The following is a 24,360-nucleotide window of genomic DNA, read 5'->3' as shown; positions in this document are numbered from 1 at the left end:
GAACTGTAAAATCTGAAAAGATTGAAAATGACTACTTTCCCTTTCAGCTCCCTGCTCATGAATATGATGTATCCTTTAAGGGTTATAGCTTATGAAATCCTAACAACATGGGGTTTGATATACTGTAGCTTATATCCAATTAAGGTCATGTCTGCCATAAATTCCGGTTCCTGACCTCCGCTTCTGATAACCTTTTCAACTAGAGTTTGGATCATCTTTGACATGCACTCCAATCAAAAAAAGAAAAACAAGCTGTCCGCTTGTCTTGACTAACACGATAATTGGGAATAATTTTGCATCTTGTCTTTGTCAAACAGCATGTTGATTTCGACCAGTAATCCCCATTAAGTAGGGGTGATGATCGAGTAACCTATATTTTTCGGATCCAGTACATTCGCCAAATTACATCCTACCAGACAGCATGCAGTCAAGACATATTCAAAAACAATCAGTCGCGTCTCCACCATAGCCATTTTTACATTTGACTATCGGACCATTGTAACTTCTACATGTAATGGCATTTAATAGGCCTAATGTGTAAACCGTTTCAGATAGTCGAAAAGGGGGTTATTAAATATCCATCTCTCTTTGACCGTTGCACAACCGTGGCTTCCAGTTTGAGCCACACGCAATTACTGGCAACGCTGCACGGCTGCTGCGGCCCCATTCTCTCCTCTCTCCCCAAACACGCGCACACACACACGCACACACACACACGCACACACCAGACAGAGGGAGAGAGTCTCACCGCTCGTAACTGCACACAGGCTACGCACAATACCAGCCAGGGATAAGTAGCGACCTTGTGCCGTGAATCCTTGAAAAACGGCACGTATAATGTCCGTCGCAGTGTCTAATGACTTGTTTTCTAACTTTTGATCTTGAATTTATTCGGTTTTGGTTTTTAATAGTTGCCTCACGTAGGCTATCCAGGAAAGATGAGTTTTGAGCGTTGGGTGATTCTTTCAAGACGTGTTACTCGCTATTTAGACTAGCTGAGCCTCCAATATAGAAAACGTGTCTTTAAGTCATGGATGTAAATCTAAATGTTTTATTATGACGACGCCAGGTGAGCCAGTCGCCTTAGTCTAGTGACACCGAGCGCGCATCGTCCGCAGACAGTGCAAAGCACTGTTGTCGAGCGGTGCTGCGCATCGTGATTTTAATCGAGGATTAAGCTGCCCAACACTGAGGAAGGACGAGGTACACCGACATGGGTAAGTGAAAACGTCCTAATTAAAAGCGACTCTCTCCGGAGATTAGTGAGCACGGTTCCATTTCAATTGGAGCACACATGTTCTTTTTACATATGGGAAAAACTCTTTGTTGCCCTTCCAGTCAGTAGACTGCGTTTGCAGGTATATTGCTGATAGGAGTATGCTACAATATCATAAAGGTTCTCATCATGACACGTCTGTAAATGGATAAAAAAAACAATATCTGACAATTATTTATTATTGCGTGCATTTTTAAACATAATTTCCTCCACCTTCCATACCGAAAACTCGTTGGTTTGTGTTTAGGTATGCAATGATCTGTGTCAATATGCAAATTTTTATGTTGAGTCATTAACGGTTTAAGTTTTGGTTGGCATAATACAAACCAAATATTTGTTGCTTATGTGCTTATGATACTGAGCAGAACAGACAAGATGTCAGCAAGATTTCAAGGTAACTGCAGGAGAAGATGAAACAACGTTCGTGGTCCACCTCTCTCAGTGGCTCATTCCCCCGTTGACTCAAAGATGGTGACTAGTTAGGGCCCATCAATCACGATAAATCAAGCCTCATTCCGTCTGGTTCTCCTGACAAAAACAGTGAAGAAGAACTCGCGCCGACCGACGCCGCTAATTAGTGGACATTCTTCTTCTGAATTCATCCTTGCCACGGTCCACTGAGCACCCCCGTTGCCCAGAGTAATGCTCATCACCTGCTCTGATGGAGTGGAGGGTCTGGTTGTGTCTCCAGTGGCATGACCTCTGTCCACCCCAGTCTTCCTGCCTGCTCCCAGGGGCAGTATCCCTGGGACAAGTCCTAGTCTGGGTCTGAGGACGCCCTGCTAGGGCGACACTCTTGGCCAAGTAAAGGACGCGGTAATGAGCTGTCCTCTGTGTCACTTTTACTGCCACGTACTTTAACGGTCATGTCACCGCCTCTCTCCCCCTGCAGAGCTATCGAGGTGGTGAATGGGAGCAGGGCATTCACATTTGATGCGACCTGTTCGCTGAGTGATGTGTTTTCCCTGGGCAGGGACTCAAAACACTGTATTTACTCTGAGTTGTTGGTTACTGAGGGGGAAAATGTGATGTCAAGGTGCAGCCACAAAGGCACAGTCACACAGCACGAGCTGTTAATTGATGCGATGGCACGAAACAGCAGATGAGATTTAGTGCCAAAGTTCGCTCAGGCATGATCTTAACACGGACAGGTTCCTGTAAAATGGGCAAAGAACGACAATCTGTGAGTCCAGAGAAACATATTGTCTCAAATGATCCTGACAGAATTGCTGTTGAGTGGCTGATCCAGTTTCCAGGTTCATTATGCTTCTTTGGGGACAAGAGCAATACAATGATGTTGAAGAGACAACCAATTATGTTGTTTTATTAGGGATCTGCAATTGTTACCAAGCACCCAAGATAATGAGGATGTATAAGCCGTGGTCCAGCACCCAGCTGGGCTCTTTTGCTCCACTGCTGGGGCTGTCTTGTTGTCTGACTAATCTACAGTCTGTTCCTCGCCTCGAACATGGTAATCAGCCAAACGCACCAGAACTTGTAAGACGACGCTGAGCAGATCCTCTCAGATTTGCAGGAACCTGACTTTTTAGTCTGCCAACTGTGTCACGCGCGACATTCGTTAACACGTGAACTGTGAAGAGAGATTCAGATCAAGCTGTGTGATTTCTACGATCAGGAGACCGTGAATAGCGTGTAGGTTGGTTTTCTGGATGTCATTACTACAGTTCAACCTCTGTACTGTAACTTGTTCACGGGAAGTTTAAAGAACAATGTAACTGTACACGTTTCGGCAGCCAAAACTATGTTTAACACAGTTTCATGTTGACTTGTCCCACGTGCCTGAATTCCCTTCTATCGGCTCCACTCTGTGCTGTGTGGGGTTTGCAGGGTGAAGGAAAAGGATGTTCTTCACTCAATGTGTGCAGAGAACTGTGGATTTCAGACCTTTCTTTAATTCAGTAGATTTGGAATATTCATGCAGACACATTAGACAGCATTTGACACCCGTGATCTTGGTGCTGCGTTAAATCTGAAATGTGTAGGTGTAACAAAGCACTATTTTCCGTGAATCTGGTCATCCTCCCTCCCTATCTGGTATCAGCATTATCCCTCGTGGAGGCCATATTTCAGACACAGTAGCAAGGGCAGGCTACAGTAAGATATTTCCTCATTGGAGTCACACAGAAAGAGCTCGAGAGCAAATTTAATGAATTTTCTTCTTCTCTTTTTCGGCGTTTCCAACGCTTTTTCTTCTTAATAAATGTATGTACTGTGCAAATCCCTGCCCTCCTCCTCAGATCATCCCAGGAAGGCGGGGGAGACCTGACATGCAGGTCTTCTACGCCAGGCCAATCTCACGTCTCCCTCAGTCCAGACACGCAAATGAACGCCAAATAATTGAGGTTATAAAGTGTGTCCGCCGATTTAGCTGAAAGTTTAGTACATGCCCACTTATTCTAGTGGGTGTTTTTCTTTTACCCCGCCGACAAATGTATGTCTCTGTGATGATAACCAGAGTCGTGGAATCTAAAGGGAGCTGTTTCTACGGTTCCTCTGCTGTTAAACTGGCTCAGCTATACCTATAAAAGAAGCTTTTATCATAAATCAGTGGATTTATACTGACTCTTGCCTCTGCTGTGAATTGAAATTACAGCTTGTTCCAATTTTCAAATTAATGGGCGTAAAATAATGGGTTTTAAGTGTGTAAAAGGTACTTCATTTCAATATTGCAATTTCAGTGCGACCAATTAATCTCTGTTGCATGATGGCTGACTCACATTGATAATATGTCACAGTCCTTTGGCTAAAAAGTCTTTTACATTTTATATGTCTTAAATCTGAGTGAACACACTCAATAATGCAATAGATTAAACATACTGTGCTGGGACAGAGCTTGTCTAAGCAGTATCATAGTTTTAAAACCCTCAGTGTTAGAGGAAAACACTTTGTACATTGAATCTCTGCATTACTCCTCTTTGAAACTAACAACCCTTTAAACTCCTGACATTTATGGAACCCTCCGTGAAGTTTAGTCCGATACTCCGGTCAAAGCCACTTACCGGTGGTCTTGATATCGCCGTCTAACTTCTGTGTCAGTCTTACTGTTTTCTCCATCACTGTGTGAACCACCTCAGTTCCATTAAATGTAACGTGTTATTCATGTTTTTTTATTAAAGATGATACAGTTTGAAGATAATTCAGTTTAGGAATCGTTCCATCAAAGAACGTTACGCTTTATTATGAAGCAATATCAGAGGACAACACGACTTGTAAACATTTCCGCGGTTCCTTGTTTTACCTAATCAACTTTGTCCTGCGGAGTGAGAAAGCAAGTCTTGAACTGACAAGCTCAGAAGGAATCCAAGCGAGTCTTCCACTTTTCCGAAGTGGGATGTATTTTACCTTGTCAGCTCTGGTGAGCCTCAAACATCAAACACACACATTACCCAGTTCCAAGGTACCCTACACTTTCAATTCTTAGAAGTGCTCCATCGCACCCCTCTTTCTCTCTCTCTCCTTTCCTCCCTCTCTCTCCTCCTCCCTCCCTCTATCCCTCCCTCCTTCCTTCTCTCCTCTCTCTCTGGCTGAGCTGGCCTCCCACTCGGCCACTCTGTGTAATAGCCTTTGCGTCAGTCCAGTGGAGCGCTTTGCATTCGGATGAAATATCAACTTGTCGTTGGGCCAAAGAGGAAGACAGCTGACTGGGATATGGCTGCCAGAATCTAACCTTTCTTATGAAATGGGAAGCCTCAATCTTAAATAATTTCCAATGTCTTGCTTTTAAATGAACTGGCCGGCGTCAGAAGATGCCCTGTGCGGTGATTTCAAAGCAACAAGAATACAGGCTCAAAGGATTTCTGCACCGAAGGTGACCCATCACATGTTTGCTTTTGTAGATGCCAGCGCTTTCAAATCTGACAGTTTTGAGAATGTCTTGAGGTATCCATGTACTAGCAGCTATGCCTGCCCTTGGGCCTTTGAAATAAAACAAAGAAGGAAAGAGACATTGAAGTGAATCAAGAGCTGGACTGCATTCCCCAAACACCATAGGTGAAGTATACAGGTCCCATTACTGATGGAAAAAAAAGAGACGTTATGAAAGCAGCCCCAACTGATTTAACTCCATAGAAATGTTAATTGGTGTTCCTTCCCCAAGGTTTGGATGTATGTTCAGTGCTCTATGTATGTCTCATGAGCCCTGTGTGCAGTTGTCCCTGTAGTAAGTAATTGACGTCTGGCTTTGCCCTTCCGCTGTTATTTCCAACCCCATTTGTATCCCTTCAGAGAGAGGCTTTGGCATTCCGATGTGTCTATACACTATTTATCTTCAGAGCATTGTTGATTAATCCTGTCTTAGGCTAGTGGTGTACAGAACATTAGTCCACCTTGTGATGTAAAGACTTTAGATGGACGCTGCATTAAGTCCCTGATACATGGGAAATCAGTTTATGGCCGAACGAACGATGCGTCACATTTAATGACCGGTAATGACCGGGTGATCAATCAGAGATACTAAGCAACGTGCCTCATGTTCCTCAAAGAGCCCCCTGGGTGCGTTATATAGACACTTCTAGTGGGTTTTTATCGCTTCACGTCCTCTCAGAGATCTATGTTGAGAGGATGCGTGCTAATTAGCTCAGTCGTCTCGTGGGGGCGTGAATGAGCCAGAAGCTGAGCGAGCCACAAGCTCACGAGAATACCAGCAGGAGACAAATCTACGGTTTTACCACATTCCCCTTTGACGTCTGAGCATGCGTGTCAAGACAGGACGCTGGTTGCTAAGAGGCGGATGAGTGGGGTTCTCTCAGAGTCTTTCAGAGGAAACTTCTAATTGTTCCAATGGGATTAGCATTTAGGTTAAACTGATGACTCGGTAGATTTACGGGGATGCTTAGTTGGCTGTCGTTGTGGCATTCGCAATGAAGGTGATGGCTTTGTTAGGCCTGCTGTTTGGCTTGCGCGACTCCTCGCAACTCGACACTACACTCACACAAAACTTCTGATTTATCACTGAAGACAGCTTGAAAATTGCGCAAGATGGATGTTTTCACAGAGATTCCCTAGATTCCCAAAACAGTATTTGTGGGGGCAAAGCCTGTTTGTTTACCTTAGTAGGCCTACAGGGGCTATTCTGATTGTCCCAAAACAAGTTATGAAACATGGATTGACATGAAGGAATAGATAGGCTAACCTACCCAGGAGGCAAACAATAATCTTACACAGCCCCCTATTTTCAGTGAAAACGAACACAAGCTAATCTAGGAAACCCCTGAAACGAATTTCTCTTTATTCAAAGCCGAAGCCTACACAGGAGTTCCAAGCGAGTTGTCAAAACGTTGCAAAGGAGACTGAGTCACACCGGTTATTGAGTGTCAGTAGCTCACGAGGCGGTCTTGTGCTCGCTAGGCGGTCTGTAGCGTGGGGATAGTATGATGATACCGTATTAAAGCTTGCCTAAACTAAATGGTTATGGGAATCATTCCACAATAAAACTGTCCCAACAGCTCGATCCAATCAATTTCAGTCACACGTGAGATTAAGAATGTCCCACTGTGACGCTGAGTTGGGTTGCCTCATTCCAGTCATGGTACTGTTGATGCCTACGGTCAGATGTCGAAACTGATTTTTTACATTTCGTCATTTAGCAAACATTTAGTCATTTAGCAAACGCTCTTATCCAGAGCGATTTACAGTAAGTACAGGGACATTCCGCTGAGGCAAGTAGAGTGAAGTGCCTTGCCCAAGGACACAACATCATTTTTGGCATAGCCGAGAATCAAACGGGCAACCTTCTGATTAGTTGCCCGATTCCCTAACCACTCAGACATCTGACTCCCAATTTTTTTAAATAAGTCTTTGCTAGAAGAAGTTGTGGGCTATCAAACTATGCTCACTCAAGAGGTGGGTTATTTATATATTGGGATTAGCATAGTAATAAAGGCTAATGTTGCTTCCTACCATCCATCCCAGTTATCGTTCGCAAGAACGATTATCTTTGACTCTGACCCTGAAGGGCTAGCATCTGCTAGTTTCCTGTTACAAACCGTGTGCGAGTGTGATTGTTTGTGTGTGGAGGGAGGGAAAGGCGGGGGGGGGGGGGGGGGGTTAACTCACAACAGGCAACATCTCCATTAGAGAGCAATACAAATTCTCTGTGTGGGAAATATTTGAAATGAGGATAAGATTTGATTGTCTCCTGTGCAAGATGCATCTAGACAGGACGATCAAAGCTTGGATTTGTTGAAGGCTTGTGCGGAGCAGAGCCTTGGTGTTTCTCCTACCCTGATTAATAAAACCTCCCCTGTGATCCGTCTGCATGAGGATTAGTGACATGGACCGCACCCTGTAAACTGAGCACGCAGATCACAGATGACACAGATAAGATTATGTGAAAACTATTATGCCTGGGCTGAAGGAGAACATCACATGACAAGACAATGAGAAAAACTACTGTTTTTCTTTCATTTAAATTCTTAAAATACAGAGGGTGAGATGACACAGCTTGCTGTAGTGGAGGATAATGGATACTACATGGGTCACAGGCAGGTGCTGTAAAAGAGAGACATCGTTTTCCATCTCATCCATGAATATGTAAATGTTCAGGCTGTTCCACTCTAATATGTCTTCCTGTTCTCTCCCTCCCCCCTTCCTCTCCCCTCTGTCTCGGAAGGTTCAGTTCTTTTTGACGGACGGCCGCCGCACCTCCTCCTCCTCCTCCTCCTCCTCCTGCCGGCTCTGCTCCTGCTCTGCTCTGCCGAGCGCACCTGCCCCAACAGCTGCCGCTGCGAGGGGAAGATCGTCCACTGCGAATCGGCCGGCTTCCAGGACGTCCCCGAGAATATCTCGGTGGGGTGCCAGGGCCTTTCTCTGCGCTACAACGACCTACACACTCTGCTGCCTTACCAGTTTGCCCACCTCAACCAACTGCTGTGGCTTTACCTGGACCACAACCAGATCTCCGCCTTGGACAGCCGAGCCTTCCAGGGGGTCCGCCGGCTGAAGGAGCTGATCCTGAGCTCCAACCGGATCACGTCGCTCCACAACGCCACCTTCCATGGGGTGCCCAACCTGCGCAGCCTGGATCTCAGCTACAATAAGCTGGAGGTGCTGCAGGCTGGACAGTTCCACGGGCTCCGCAAGCTGCAGAACCTCCACCTGCGCTCCAACGGGCTCACCAACGTCCCCATCCGAGCCTTCCTGGAGTGCCGGAGTTTGGAGTTTCTGGACCTGGGCTACAACCGCATCAAGGTGCTGACCCGGACCACCTTCCTGGGCCTCCAGAGGCTCATGGAGTTGCACCTCGAGCACAACCAGTTCTCCAGGATCAACTTCTTTCTGTTTCCGCGCCTGGCCAATCTGCGGTCTCTCTACCTGCAGTGGAACCGCATCCGAGCGGTCAACCAAGGCCTTCCCTGGACCTGGCACACCCTGCAGAAGCTCGACCTCTCTGGGAATGAGATCCAGACCCTGGATCCAGCCGTGTTCCACTGCCTGCCCAACCTCCAGGTCCTCAACCTGGAGTCCAACAAGCTGGCCAATGTCTCCCAGGAGGCAGTGTCTGCCTGGATCTCCCTGACCTCCATCAGCCTGGCGGGGAACATGTGGGACTGTGGGACTGGCATCTGCCCCCTGGTGGCCTGGTTGAGGAACTTCAGAGGCACCAAAGACACCACCATGATCTGCAGCAGCCCTAAGTACCTGCAGGGCGAGAAAATCATGGAGGCGACCAGGAACAGCGCCATCTGTGACGAGAGTGAGTATTTCCAAACAGAAACCCCCTCACCGACGCCAGAACTCATTCCCGAGACCACCCCCGACCCCACCTTCGCTCCCACCCACCCGCCTCCGCCCCTCCCCCCACCAACCACCCTGTCGCCCCTGCCGCCGCCCCAACCCCAGCCTCTCCCAGGCCCCACCTTCCCCAGCCAAGGAGGGATGGACCCCCGCGACGCCCCTCCTCGCGCACCGCCCTCCATCGACAGCCCCCCGCTCACCCCGTCCCCTGAACTGCAGCACATGTCCTTCCACAAGGTGGTTGTGGGCAGCGTGGCGCTCTTCTTCTCCGCGTCGCTCGTCCTCACCGTCCTGTACGTGGCGTGGAGGCGTTACCCGGGCGCCGCCCGCCTGCTGCAGCAGCGCTCCATGGTTGGGCGCAAGCGTCGGAAAAAGAGCCCTGAGCCGGAGCAGAACTTGAGCTCCCAGCTACAGGAGTACTACATGAGTTATAACCCGGCTGCCAACCCGGAGGTTCTGGAGGTGCTAGGCAACGGCTCTGGGGCGTGCACCTGCACCATCTCAGGCTCCAGGGAATGCGAGGTATGACCCTTCGCATCAGACGATTTAACAAACTCCCACCCCCTCAAAAAAAAAACAAAGGCTCCAGGGAGAGAGGTAAATTTTCCAATGCTTCTTGCACCCCTGGTAGGCATGTCTTCAGGCATGGAGCCCCCAGGACAGGCCTTGGATCAGGGGTAAGCACCCTCATCTCTTGGTTCGTAGGACAGACCATCCTCTCCCCAGGTCTGAGAGGTTTTTATAGAGGTCGATTGGTTTGGATTCACAGACACCAACCGGGGACTGAAAATGTGGGGTTGAGAACCAGGAGGCGACGGCGCTTACCTCGTGTCCAGAGCCCGAACGATAAAAACACAAACACACTTCTGTCTTTCTTTCTTTCTTTCATGCCTCTAACAGCACTGCTTGTTTTTTCAAAAGTGTTTTTTTTTTTCTAAAAGGTCTCGAGAGCGGACTGCTTTTTCTATTTCAGTTTTTTCTTCTTTCTAATTTGTGCCGTGTTTTCAGCCACATTGTGTCGGGTATTGCTAACACAGTCATTAAAAGCTTGTTTGTGTAGCGAAGGAGAACTTGGTCACAAACACAGACTGTCACAGGCACAGTGAAGAGTCACCTAAGTCTTTTCTCCACAGTGGCATGCAGCGGAACGCTAATTGTTACACGGATGGTAGAATAGTCACACTTAGGAAACACTTGTTGTGAACTGTGCTGTGTGCTGTTGTGTCGTGAGTTTGTGTGTGTTGTGGCAACCAAGTGAGCAGCACACAGTCGAGAAACGGTTATGCAAACCGGAGAAAGATTTAAGCACAGCAAGTGCGTTTTATTTTTTAAATGGTATTTGAGCACCCTGGTAGCTTACACAGTGTGTAGGCTGTAGATTTCATGAAAAGGGCCCAAAAATATATCTGGTACCTAAAAATGCATGAAGAAAGACAAAACTATAACAATGTTCAGTGCTTCTGATCATACAGATCATAAAGAGGTGCTTTCCATGGTGCTGCTGTTCCTTCCCGCCTCACTGACTCTGTTGCCATGGTGTGTAACTATGGTGTATGTCTGGGGCCAACTAGTTTAACTACAGTGAATGTACAGAAATTGTGTGAAATGTCTGAGTAATGCGAGTTCCTGTCTGCCTGGCTGCACATACGGGCATGTGTGATCGACAGGCTTGGTGCCAGGGTTTCTTTGTGTAATGTGTGTATCACAGTGAAGGCAAGGTAAAGAAGCATTATCGCTGGGAAGTTAGGAACAGATTTTTACAGATAGGGTTCCACCTGGAAGGGGAGAGGGGGGCTAACTACAACATAAAATCGATTTCAGGCAAAATCACAACACGGATTAACAACGAATCTATCAGCGTTGGTTTGGAATCAACGTGATGGAGTGAATGTTGCTGGCAGACCTCTCGTTTAATGGGAGTGGTAGAAGTAGGAGTGATGGAGATCCTCCTGCCCAAAGCCTGCAAGCCTGGTTGCTCATTACTGCCTAGTAAACAGTAGCTGTCTGCCTTTTTAACCCTGTGCCTTCTCCCCTCTCCCTGTGCCTTCTCCCCTCTCCCTGTGCTTCCCTGTCTCCACTGCCATGCTCCAGCGGTCCTCTCTAACCTCTACACCCCCCAGCGGGAGGAGGGGAGAGAGGGGAGGAGAGAAGGAGGCAGAGGACTGGGGATGGAGGGGGTGGAGGACTGGTGAGGGGAGGGAGGGGACTGTTGAGGGAGGGAGTGGAGGACTGGGGAGGGGAGGGAGGGAGGTAGAGGACTGGGGAGGGAGGGAGTGGAGTGGGGAGGGAGGGGAGGGGGTGGAGGACTGGGGAGGGAGGGGAGGAGGAGGGAGGGGGGTAGAGAACTGGGGAGAGAAGGAGGTAGAGGACTGGGGAGGGAGGTGGAGGGAGGGATGAGAGAAAGGGTTAAGGAACTGAGGAGGGAGGGCAACAGACTGGGGAGAAGGAGGCAGGGAGGGAGGGGTTAGACCCCCTCCCATCTGTTTATGAATTTTTTATGATAATCTGTAGAAGAGCTCAAATCAAATGCGTAATTCTAAAGCCTATGATATGGGTTTAATGCGGATCTCCCCACCAGGATGAGGGGTGTATTTATTCCTGCACTGGGGTAATTACAATCAGCCTGCCCAACACTGAGAATCGACTTCGTTTGATCTCAGAAAACGTGCCTCCTTGCTTAGATGCACTATTTTATCAATGGTTATGCACCTGGAGTGATGTATCAAAAGGGGATTATCAGAGTTCTGAAAGGTAGTTGGGGAGAGAGGGGGATAGAGAGGGAGGCGGAAAGGGGGGGGAGAGAGAGGGGGATAGAGAGGGAGGCGGAAAGGGGGGGGGAGAGAGAGGGAGGCGGAAAGGGGGGAGAGAGAGAGGGAGGCGGAAAGGGGGGGGAGAGAGAGAGTAATCTGTTTATGAAACCCAGCTCTGGAGGGAACTAAAGATCACAGGAAAGGAAAACCAAAAGCGTGTAAATATTGGGTCTGGATAATGAGGAAATTAATTGAGGAACTCTGTGTTTACAGGTTAAGATAATGATGCGTAGTATGAGACGAAAAATGAATGAAGGTAACACACAGCCCATAGTTATATATGAATATTAAAGCACCCAGACAACTGTTGTTTCAGCTGACTTCAGCAAGCTACATTTTTAATCAGGCTGCTTTTGATTTTCGCCTCTGTCTACCTTGTGCTGGCCTAGCGAGTGAACTTTAGCATCATTAATTTTTATGAAGGAGTTTGACATTTATTTTATTTTAGAACACCTCTGGTGCCCATGTCAAATATTCAGTCTGTTCTAAACCTTATCTAATTATTTTTTGTATGCTTCACCTTTAGCAAGAGTTTCTGAAAGTAGGCTAGGCCTACGTCATGGGGCAAGTAGCGGCGAGTCATTAAAATCCTATGACTGGCTAAGCTGTCCTATGACAGGGATAGCGTGACTGGTTCTTTGGCTGTCTGTCGTATAGCCTACTATACCCTTATTACGCGGAGACACCAAAACCTTCTATTACCTGAGATGTGATTAACTTAACTTTGAATGTCTGCCTGATAGCTCTGGCTGGAAACTCGATGGATCTCCCCGATCGGTAAAACTCTGCACGCCCTAAAGTCCAGCTCCCCAAGGACAAAATGAAAGAAAGAAAAAAATCTTTAAAAATCACAAAAGCTTGGCAATGCTATAGCCTACAGTGTATGACCAGCGGTAATGCGCTCACCATGCTAATTGAACCTCATCAACTCACACACAGCGACTCGATTCTGTCCGTCCTCTGCAACTCATAAGGTTGTGAGCTGGGAGGTTTTATAATCTTGTCGCAGGCGCCGTTTAATAATTGAGGAGCAAGCGTCAGCTTGGTTTAGCTTGATGAACGCGCCATACTGTTGGTCGGCGCGGCAAGTTTTGCCTTTCGTTACGGCTGTGTGAAACGCAGGGTATCCGTTCCCAGCGGAAGACCTTACTGAAGGAAAGGAGAGAGCCACTGCTAGCACGTTTTCTACAGTGGTGTGTGTGTGATGACACAAGCTGTTAGCAACAGGAAGTCGCGCAGGCTGGGGCCTGTGCGTGCAGAGCGCCCTGGGAGCGAAGGAGGATGAAAGATCTCACTTTTTCCTTCATGGCCGTTTCAGCCTGGTCATCAAAGACAGGAATACATTAAATATGTCCCATTTAGCAGGGCCCCCGTAGGGGACTGTAGCTTGCTGCCTACCGCTTTATCGCCAGGGGCATTAAGACCAAAGAGTAAAATTCATGGCGACCGTCTGGTCGTCTGGTAAAACTGAAATGTTGTTCGAGTTTGATGAGGTAGATTCAGAATGAGGGAGTCTCAGAGTTGATAGGCGTTGTGTCAACAGTGTACAGTAAGAGAAGACAGGTGGCTATGTTTGTGGTTTGCAAGATAACATCTGAGGTATTTTAAACAACAATGTAGCTAAAATGTTTTTTTTGTGGTTCGAATCCTGCCTGGACCCTTTGCTACATGTATTCCCCTGCCCTGCCCTGCCCTTCCTGTAACACCTAACTATCGCAGCCTAACAAAGCAATAATCTTTTTTGGAGTGTTTAAACACTACAAGGAATTCCTTGTATTCCATAGGTTAGTTTAGGTGCAGCTCTATGGGTATTTGTGAATATCCTCTGTGACATTACTTGGAAAAACGCCACACAAATAAAATTGGATACGATTTAGATCTCTGGCCTTGCTTCCCCAGAGAAAGAAGCGGCTAATTTAAACTGTCGCGCTGAGTCACAGTCTTGGATGTCCGAGAATGCACGCGAGAGCACCTTCTCCGTGTGTCATAATTGGAGCAAATGAATCTCCGAGGATGAGTACGACGCATTATCGCAAGTGTGCTTATCGTGAAGGGCTGCAAATGATTGCGGCAGCTGTGCCGATGCTTGCCCGTGTTATGTATAGATTCCCTTTGAGTTTGAAAGCTTCCACCCAACTGCCAATTACAAAATAATTCTGCATTTATACCAAGACTGAGTGTGTGCCTTGCGTCTGCTTTGTCCTCCGGTTCCTACAAACCTGTGACAGCGATGCCACAGACTGTTTATCCACCCACTGCTAGTTAGCAGGAGGACTAAGAGACAATGGTGGACAAAGCCTGCCTTGAGTCAAACACCTGGGCATAGCAGCTTCACCGTAGGATTCAGGGCTAGTCCTCATCCTCACTGTGTAGCGCTTAGCTGTACATTTTACGACTTTGATGACTGAATCCCAAAAAAGATGTTTTTATCCCTACATCCCTGGTGTGATGGATATGATCCGACTGCTTCGGGGGTTACGGAAAGTCCCAGTTTAAATGAACCGTGGTCTGTTTTTCATGCCAGGTTTCCATGTCAAAGGATCTCAGATGTAAGTCGATTTTTTCATGTTGCCTTTTAAAGACCAAGTGCAGTCACTACTCGCTTTTCCCAGCACGCCACACACAACTCCAGTGTTTATCTCCTGTCCAGCTGTTTCCTGTTTAACATCTCAAGGACATTATTCATATCGTCGCGTGCATTCAGAGTGTCGCATGGCTCGCAGTGTGTTTCATTATGTACGTTGAGTCACACGAAGGCTTGATTCAGGGTTGGCTGCAGTGCTATGTCAGGACCCACTGCAAGTGTTCATCGAACTCGGTGTGATAATCTCGTTTTTTAGATTTCAAATCCAGCTGGACTTGTTTCTAGCATACATGTCTTATCTAGTGACTTAATGTAAGTAACTGACACGTTATTTTAATACATTTTATCTTAAATATTTCTCACCGCACTGGCAGCCAAATGTACTTCTTTTAAACATAAGCAGGCTCATAACTATATTGTGTGTCGCTCAAATTCGAAAGGGCTTTTTTGCAGTGCAGGCTGACTGCCAGAGGGACAACTCAACTGGTGGTGCTGTTACCTCTGCTGTAGCCTCGGGGCATCTCTGAGTCTCCGAGATACTCTCCCTGTCCCCCTTCATCCTCACCCCGCTTTGAAGACAGTGGGGATGTCACACGGTTCGTCTGTCCCCTGGATAATTCCCACCCCACCCCCATCAAGTCCCGTTCCGCCTGAAAGGCCTGTCTCTAAAAACCGTTTACACTGGCTCTCTGCCTCCTCTGCCTCTCCCCTCCCCTCTGGCTCTGCCTCTCCCCTCCCCTCTGCCCCTCTCCTCTGGCTCTGCCTCTCTCCTCTGCCTCTGCCTCTCCCCTCTGCCTCTCCCCTCTACCTCTCCCCTCTGCTTTCCCTCTGCCTCTTCCCTCTGCCTCTCCCCTCCCCTCTCCCTCCTCCTCTCTGCCTCTTCCTCCCCTCTGCCTCTCTCCTCTGCCTCTTGCCTCTGTCTCTCTAGTCTGCCTCTCTCCTCAAAGTGCCATGAACGCACTGTGGGGCGTTTGCGGCGCACGCTGACGTTTCCGGAATGATGTTTTTTCTTCGGCCTTTCTCAGATCTCTTCCTTTTAAGGGATTTCTGTTTGGCAGGAGGGCGAGTTATGTGCGTCATCGGATTTTGCGGCCATACATTAACTCATTAATCATCTATAGGCGATGATACGGAGAGAGTCTCTAATGGCGAGGCTGATCTGGGGTGTTTTACGGTACACTTGTGGCTGAATGTGGAAGATGAACTGGTCCCATGACTCCTGTCTTCCTGCTGGTGCCTCTCTCCATTAGTCTGAGAAGATGACAAGGACACCTTTTTAGCTCTGTCATACGAAAACGTTTTCATTGAACTGTTGTAAATGCTTACGCTGTGAACGAATCCTAAATTGGCCTCATGATGATTGTTGAATCGAATGTAATTGTTTTTAGTACACTTGGGGATACACTTGGGTAATTAGTAAGTACAAATAATTAGAGATGAGTGATTTTTTTTCCTCTCGTGTTATGAAGTATTTCAGACTGCCGCTTGCATCCTAAAGCACCGGCCTACCAAATCATAGCAAGTGGAGGAAGGATGAAAAGCAAAGCTGGATGTGCCCAGTGAAGCAGGAGAAATGACCCTCCAGACTACCCTTACGTCTTGTTATCCAGAGCATGAACTGTTCAACTGTGTCTCATCCGTGAAGCAGCTGCCCCGATTCTCAAAGGGGGTTCCCGTCTGCACTCTGACTAGGATATCATGGATGGTTCCTCTGTTCCCGAGTGTCTATCCTGCCAGCCTGGGGGGTTCTGCTGGGGTTCTCCTGGTTTTTATCTTTGAGTGTCTACCCCAGGCTAGAGGGTTCTCCTGTGCTGCTTCTCCTGGTTTCCGTCTTCCTGAGTGTCTAACCCAGGCCTGGGGAATTATCCTGTTTCCCCCAGCACTCCTCCAGGATGTTTATTAATAGCAGCAGCTGGCATGGTATTCACCCCCTGCAGCTAAGACAAATAGTCGAAGCCAAAAGTCTGCATGTTTTACATGCGGCAGTGGGGAAGGATTCTGAACCACCTCTGCTGCAGCCGCGCAAAGGAACAAGCTCACTGGCAGGTTATACAAAAGAGACGCCCTCTCCAATGGCCCAAATTGAGTTTCGTAATCTACTACCTGCTTCACTCTATCCTTGGCCCTGGGCGCAGAGAGACACTTTGTACCGCTTCCTCGGATAGCACCCACACACCCCCCCTCTCTTTTTCTCGTTCGCTCTCTATCACACGCACGCACACACAATTCATTTCATGAATATCCACCATTCCACCCACCCGTTCTCTCTCTCTCACACCGACAAACACACACACAATTCATTAAATGAAAATCCACCAATCATTGCACTTGAAGGGATTCAAACATGTATTTGCAGATGCACGCTGTCGCCTCAGGACACACACACAAACACACACACACACACACACCTTGGTGACTGTGTGCATGCAATCTCTTCAAGCAGACAAAAGCTAACCTCCAGTATTGTCCAGGAACCTCGCCCCCGGGCGTTTCGTTTAGGCCATTTATCTTATTAGAAATCTCTAGTCCTTTCGTTTGGCTTCTTTCCGCTCGCCAATTTCTAGTGTCTCAACGAAGGAGAGGTCAATTAAATGGGCTTAAGGAAGGAGGGAAGAAATTGCCTGCTGGAATCCAGCAGGGATGGAGGGGGAAGAGGAGGGGGTGGAGGAGAGGGGGGGGGGGGTGAACACCAGGGTCTATTTATATCACGATGAGGTAGGAGGATAATGTGCAATCAGCCTGGAGATGGTATGAAATCAACTCTGCCTAATCATGGGGAAATGGGTGCATCTACTGGAGATGCAAGACAGACCCTCCTCAGCCGGAGGCTCTCCTCAGCCTGAGGTTCTCCTGAGCCGGAGAACGGGAAGGGACGGACCGACCCTCAAAACCACAAAGCAACCCCACAAAGAGAACACTTCTCTTGGCCTGAGGTCAAGTACAAAACCAAGTGTTCTGTTGTACCTCCAAGGACAATATAAAACCCGGAACCTTCGGCTGTACTCAAGTGTTTTTCTGTGGGGTTTCTTAGGCGAGGAAAACATTTCAGGGAAACAGAAGTTGATTTCTTTGTGGTGTTACAGTCAATAACAGCAGAGGATGCACAGCAACTGCACTCAGGCGCAAATTTTTTTAAATAGTTTTTAAGTTCAGGTTTCTTTTTCACTCTTTCTTTCTCGTACTTTTTTCTTGTCACATGAATTTTAATTTACATCGCTTGGGCTCCTGTTCTCAGCAAATGTATGAATAATTAAAGGGTGTTTTTATTTGGCTGCAGATACTTTTTTTGGGGGGGGGACCACATATTTTAAATTGTGCCCTGTAGACATTTGTTTTCTGCTTGAACATGACCACAGTCAGCGTTGTCCTGACAACGATCTCATCCCTACCCGAGCAGAGAACAGATTGCTGGGACTTCTCTGCCTCTCATAAAACATCATTTCATGTATTCATTTAGTAGACGCTTTTATCCAAAGCGACTTACAAGAAAGAGCTTTACAAAGAAGTGCACAGGTCGATGATCATAAACAACTGCACCCCAAAAACATTGCGGGCAGCCAAAACATGAAGCATACATTGTGAAAAGCAAATAGGTGCCAATAGGTGGAACCAGAAGAGCATGTGGTTAAACAAATTACAATTAAACAACATGATCCTAGAAAGTGCTAGTTTCCCATGAGGAAAGCAAGCAACAATATAATTCACAGTAAGTAGTTAAATCAGGTAAAACTAACCGACAAGGGGTCAGATGGCTGAGCAGTTAGGGAGTCGGGCTATTAATCAGAAGGTTGTTGGTTCAAATTCCGGCTGTGCCAAATGACGTTGTGTCCTTGGGCAAGGCACTTCACCCTACTTGCCTTGAGGAGAATGTCCCTGTACTTACTGTACGTCGCACTGGACAAGAGCATCTGCTAAATGTAAATGTAAAAAGACTTTGAAAGATTCAAGAAAATCTTTTAGCTTTGTGCGAAAACTGCAGACTATGGTTTGAGGGACTTTGAAGGCGTTTCAGTGGGCGTGCAGTATGTGAAGTCCTCTGTGGTTAGTAAAAAGTGCTGCACATAGAAGATGTCATTTGTTTGGTAAACAAGGAATAAAAAGATACATTTAAACTTATAAGGACAGAAAGAAATTGAACTTTAAGGAAAACCCTAAACACCATACTGCTGTGTGTATGTGTGTGTGAGAGTGTGTGTGAGAGTGTGTGTGTGGTTGGTTTGAGTTTACATGCATCCATGCTTACCTACCTATGTATGAAATAGAGATAGAGAGGGAGAGAGTGTTCTGAAACTAACCTGCCGCTCGTAATGTGGTAATCCATCACTGACGTAAATCATTATCACAAATCGTGGCGCACGCACACACACTCAGACGATCCACACTCAAACACACACACACATCCACCCTCACACACACTCCGCACTCAAACACACATCTCATCGCTCGGTTGGCTTCTCAGCCACAGACTCATTGAATCACATTTCCATTCTGGAAACATGCAGGTGTAAAGGACATACCTTCTCCTGGAGCATGGATTGTATTTCTAACTCTGTGATTGATTTGCACACCATATTTTTCCAGGCGAAGCTATACATTCAACAGGGGTGTCGTATGGGGGGGGGAAGTTAGGACAATTCCAAGGGACCCTGACTGACAGGGGCCCCAAAAAATAGAAAAGCTAATATAAATGATATGCTGACATTCAGCCACGATACATATGTATAGGCGGGCCCTCCTTGCTTTTATGTGAGGCCAATTGTGTCCATAAACTGTAGTTAAAACCACAGTTTATATGTAGCTACATGTATAGGGTTAGTATCTTTGAGAAATGGCAGTATAAAGTTTAACTTTCAGTCTGAGTCATAAGGCCGTTTGGAGGCAAAATATTACTCTTGCTGTCAAGACTAATGTATTCATGCATTCATGCTTTCAGCTGTACCATTAATCTGTTTTTCTTATCAGAACTGCTTAAATGCAGGCGTCGAACCGAGAAGTAGAAATAAAGACATTGTATTCATAAAATACATATTCAGGCTGATAAATATGTTTTATAAAGCCTAGTAATAGTCCAGGAACACTTGTAGTTTGAGGGGAATTTGGTTTTAAAGAATAATTTTAATAAAACGTGTTTTATTTAGTTGTCCAGTTGCAAGTCAAACATGGGACATGCCTAATCACAATGCATCTTCAGATTAATGAAGGATCAGGAAACATAATTTTTCGGTCTGTGCCCTGTGTTGATAATTACTAATTAAATTAACTAATTATCAGAAAACAGCAACAAGGCAACAAAAGGCCAATTACAGTACTGTCTGGGTTAATACCACATATATTTAATTGCACACACAAGGGCTAATCTAGAGCGAGTATCACTGAAATGATGATTGTTTGCAAAGCCGAAATGGGCTCAATCAAGAGAAGGTCACACAATATTACACATTTAACCGCTGATTATAAGAGATGAAATGAATGAAGCAACAGTGTGAAGTGATAATACAAAACACAAACAACTAAGACAGAGGTGTTCAACCCTGGCCCTCAGGGTCCCCCTGTCCTGCATGTTTTAGAACAGAGGTGTTCAACCCTGGCCCTCAGGGTCCCCCTGTCCTGCATGTTTTAGAACAGAGGTGTTCAACCCTGGCCCTCAGGGACCCCCTGTCCTGCATGTTTTAGAACAGAGGTGTTCAACCCTGGCCCTCAGGGTCCCCCTGTCCTGCATGTTTTAGAACAGAGGTGTTCAACCCTGGCCCTCAGGGACCCCCTGTCCTGCATGTTTTAGAACAGAGGTGTTCAACCCTGGCCCTCAGGGTCCCCCTGTCCTGCATGTTTTAGAACAGAGGTGTTCAACCCTGGCCCTCAGGGACCCCCTGTCCTGCATGTTTTAGAACAGAGGTGTTCAACCCTGGCCCTCAGGGTCCCCCTGTCCTGCATGTTTTAGAACAGAGGTGTTCAACCCTGGCCCTCAGGGACCCCCTGTCCTGCATGTTTTAGAACAGAGGTGTTCAACCCTGGCCCTCAGGGACCCCCTGTCCTGCATGTTTTAGAACAGAGGTGTTCAACCCTGGCCCTCAGGGTCCCCCTGTCCTGCATGTTTTAGAACAGAGGTGTTCAACCCTGGCCCTCAGGGACCCCCTGTCCTGCATGTTTTAGAACAGAGGTGTTCAACCCTGGCCCTCAGGGACACCCTGTCCTGCATGTTTTAGAATGTTTCCCTGCTCCAACACACCTGATTCAAATGAGTTGGTCGTTATCTAGCTCACCAGAAGCCTGGTAACAAACATTCATTTGAATCCCTCTCATATTTAGATGGTTACGCAGCAGCATGGATAAGCAGCCTGAGCCCTCAGAGAATATAACACGCCCTTGAAGACAGAGGTTTGCTATTCCAGTGGTTCTCAATCCTGGTCCTCGGGGACCCCCTGTCCTGCATGTTTTAGATGTTTCCCTCCTCAAACACACCTGATTCAAATTAATGAGTCGTTATCAGGCCCATTCATTTGAATCAGGTGTGTTGGAGCAGGGAAACATCTAAAACATGCAGGACAGGGGGTCCCAAGGACCAGGGTTGGGAACCACTGGTCTAAGTTATTCTGTCAGAATATTGTCTCATGATTTATGAAAGAATGTGAAACACTCATTAAACTGAAATAATAACAGTTTGAAGTGTTAGTCGCTGATTTGCATCAGAAAAGCAACAGGTTTTTCTGTGCGTATCACATCTTTGTCGAGGGACAGTGATTTACAGTTCCAAGGGGTTAGAAACATCCATTTGTTTTAAATCTTTCTCAGGCATGCATGGTAGATCGCAGCAGATGAAAGGTCTCATTTATCGAGGTCTCAAAATATTTGGTTTGAAGATCCATAGTGTGTGTGGTATGAACACACACAAAGAGATTCGTTATCGCCACCAACAGAATGAGTGAGCAAGGACGAGTGGGCTGGTCAGAATGTGAATCAGAATGAGTGACTGCGAGCCAGCCACAAAGCCAGCCACATCAAAGGGTTAGATGTCACCTGTCACCAACACAACACTGTTCTCTAGGCATTCCACAGTGGTTCCCAACCCATTTTGTAGATCAGGGTTCCCAATCCTGGTCCTCGGGCCTCCCTGCCCTGCATGTTCTAGATGTTTCCTTGTTCCAACACACCTGATTCCAAAGAATGGGTCGTTATCTAGTTATGCAGAAACCTGCTAACGACCATTCATTTGAAACAGGTGTGCTGGAGCAGGGAAACATCTAAAACATGCAGGACAGGTGGTACTTGAGGACAGGTTTGAGAACCACTGATCTGGAACATGAAGGGCAGGGGGCCCCTGGGGACCGGGGTTAGGAAATGCCACCCCAAAACATGAGCCACTCTTTGTTCCAAGCCTTCAGAGCGGGGCCTACCCAGCCTTCAGACCGGGGCCTACCCAGCCGCCTCCCTGCGACCGCTCCTTTCCTCAGGGCAGATTAGCCACACTGCGCCAAGCCTTCGTCATGATCCCATTAGCTCCACACTCTCACCCCCCACCCCGTTTCCCGCCAAACATTGTCAGAGAAGTCACATGGCTCTCCTGGTCTGAGCGTGGGCAGTGTGTCCGTCCGTCTCCCGGCACGCAGTCGTCTTCGACCGTTCGAGGTTAACGAAGCAGCATTTAGCTCATATTCAAATCGTTTCCTCTTTGTTGCTTTTGCTCTTTTGTCTCTTCTGTTCTCCTGTGTTAACGCAATACGAGCAGACAGAACTCTCTGCTGGAGAGACCCAAATGCTGGGCGTGGAGATGGGAGAGGATAACTGGAGCCCTGGGTGGGTGGGAGAGGCTGGGACAGAGAGAAAGGAGGGGAGAGAGGGAGAGGAGAGAGGGAGAGGCTGGGACAGAGAGAGAGGAGGGGAGAGGGGGAGAGGCTGGGACAGAGAGAGAGGAGGGGAGAGAGAGAGGCTGGGACAGAGAGAGAGGAGGGGAGAGAGGGAGGCTGGGAGAGAGAGGAGGGGAGAGAGGGAGAGAGAGAAGGATGAGAGGGGGGATAGAGAAGGCGGAGAGAGGGACGGAGAGAGAGGGACATAGAGAAAGAGAAGTAGAGAGACGGAGGGAGGCTCTGCTCCCAGAGAGAGAGAAAGAGATGCTGACATGTCTTTGCTAGCTTCCAATCCCCTGACAGAGAGCTAACTAATGACATCATGTTTATAACCAACTAATTAGCCCATACACTGACGGCCTAATTAAAAAACACGCCGCCGCGGTTGAAGACAGCGCCAAACTCATTTAAGGGTGGACACCTTGCTCCTTACTGGAAAAGCAGTACAGTCAGTTCTATGCACTCCGGAAAATGTTAATTCTACAAATGTTTGGCTTGCAGTCCACTCCAACAGCTTGAGTTTGACAAACGGCTCTTAACGCTGTGAAGTTCAAACGATAACAGACCTTAGATTTGAACACTTCCTCAAACAACCAAATCATGTTACTTTAGAGAGTCGAGGCTACCAATAACCGATTTCGAAGGCACTAGCCGTGCAGACGATAGCCGCTAAAAAGGGCACGCTCTTCGCCACAGGGTGAACTAGTTCATAGGTATTTTGTATCGACTCGTGTACGACTGAATCCGAAAGATAACCTCCGTTGTGTTAGCTGCAGTTATCCGTCACCCTGTTTGATAATATGGTTGAATCAGAGTTTAGCTTTGGGCTTCCTAGACAGAGCCTTGCGTCATAGGTGAGCTCAGACCTCGCGCTACCTTCCAGAATTTTCTGTGCCAGCGGCGCGCTCTATCTTCATAATTCCATCCAGATATCAGGGAGCTGCAGAAATTGCTTAGACTCACAAAATCCTAATCATCTTGGTGATTTGCTCAACGTTATTAAGAAATGTGGATTTACCTAGAGCCAAGCCTCACATTTTTTAAGGTTAAATTGCAGACTAGGGATTTTGCAAGGAACGTTTCAAAGAGGCACCCCTTCATCCGTGATGTAGTCTCCGTCCGTTACTACTTAACGTGTTGAGATTAATTCACAACTGGTGCCAGTTAAAGTTTGCCTACTTCATTATAAACCTGACTACAGCTTTATTCAGCAACACTTTAGAGGAGCGTTCAACCCCCAAGTCACACGGTAATGTAAAAAGCGGCACCGTGGTTAAGGAAAATTGTCTAATTTATTAATATTCTCTCAGAAAAAAATACCTGCCTTCTCTGATTTGTCATATAATTACCACGGTCGTGAGAAACAGGATAGCACAGGTCTGTGCTTGCTCTAATTTTCAATTCTTTCTTACTTGAACTGCATGGCAACTGAGATAACAGAGATAACAATCATTGACAACAAGACACAAAGCCATTATTATCCTGGAAGGACTTTTGATTTAGTTAACATTAAAGTGTAGGCAAGGTCAGTTGAACACAATGGGATTTACTGATTTGATTCACAACATTATTAATTTTTTCTTCTTTTCCCAAATGAACACGGACAGAAAATCAGTATTTCAATTTACAGGAGTTTTGCTTCCGTTTGCACCGACGTTAAAGAAGCTTTTCAAACTTCAGAACCATCCAGGCCCAGGGTTTTCATTGTCTGCTTAATTGCCCACCCTAATTTGCTTTGCTTGCATTGTCGCGGCCCCATTGTAGCATGATCAGATTACCAGGCACCGTAATTACAGTCGACGTCGTAATCACCACTGCTTGTGCCGCGTGGGCCAGCTGTCACATTGTCCTAACTCACCCATCTTCATTTTCCCCCCCCTCCTTCAGAATGAATACATATGCCCCCGTCCCCTGCCTGGAGCCTGGCCCGGAGACATCCCAACCATCCACTAGAGCACCAGCCCAGCAGGATCCCCTCCGCAGCCTCTCTCCTCCCGATCCCCCAGTGGACATGAGACTGGACTCGTACCCCTCCACAGGTCCGGAGACCATCGGAGAGGGGCGCTCGAGAGACTCCCACAAACTCTCCTTCGC

The 24,360-nt window shown here is 47.2% G+C and overlaps 1 protein-coding gene across 1 annotated transcript; it reads left to right on the top strand.

Moving 5' to 3' along the window:
- The first annotated feature begins 1,213 nt into the window (after positions 1 to 1,213).
- On the top strand, positions 1,214 to 24,219 carry lrrtm4l1 (leucine rich repeat transmembrane neuronal 4 like 1). The gene is made up of 3 exons (XM_084694252.1): positions 1,214 to 1,217; positions 7,908 to 9,553; positions 24,154 to 24,219. The coding sequence occupies exons 1-3, from the start codon at positions 1,214 to 1,216 to the stop codon at positions 24,217 to 24,219; spliced, it is 1,716 nt and encodes a 571-aa protein (XP_084550378.1).
- Positions 24,220 to 24,360: the final 141 nt, after the last annotated feature.

Source organism: Hypomesus nipponensis, chromosome 27 (assembly GCF_054491055.1).
Source record: "Hypomesus nipponensis isolate SF chromosome 27, ASM5449105v1, whole genome shotgun sequence".
NCBI classification, from domain to species: domain Eukaryota; kingdom Metazoa; phylum Chordata; class Actinopteri; order Osmeriformes; family Osmeridae; genus Hypomesus; species Hypomesus nipponensis.
Note: the sequence above shows the minus strand (reverse complement) of the source record. Positions and strands in the feature narration are given on the sequence as shown.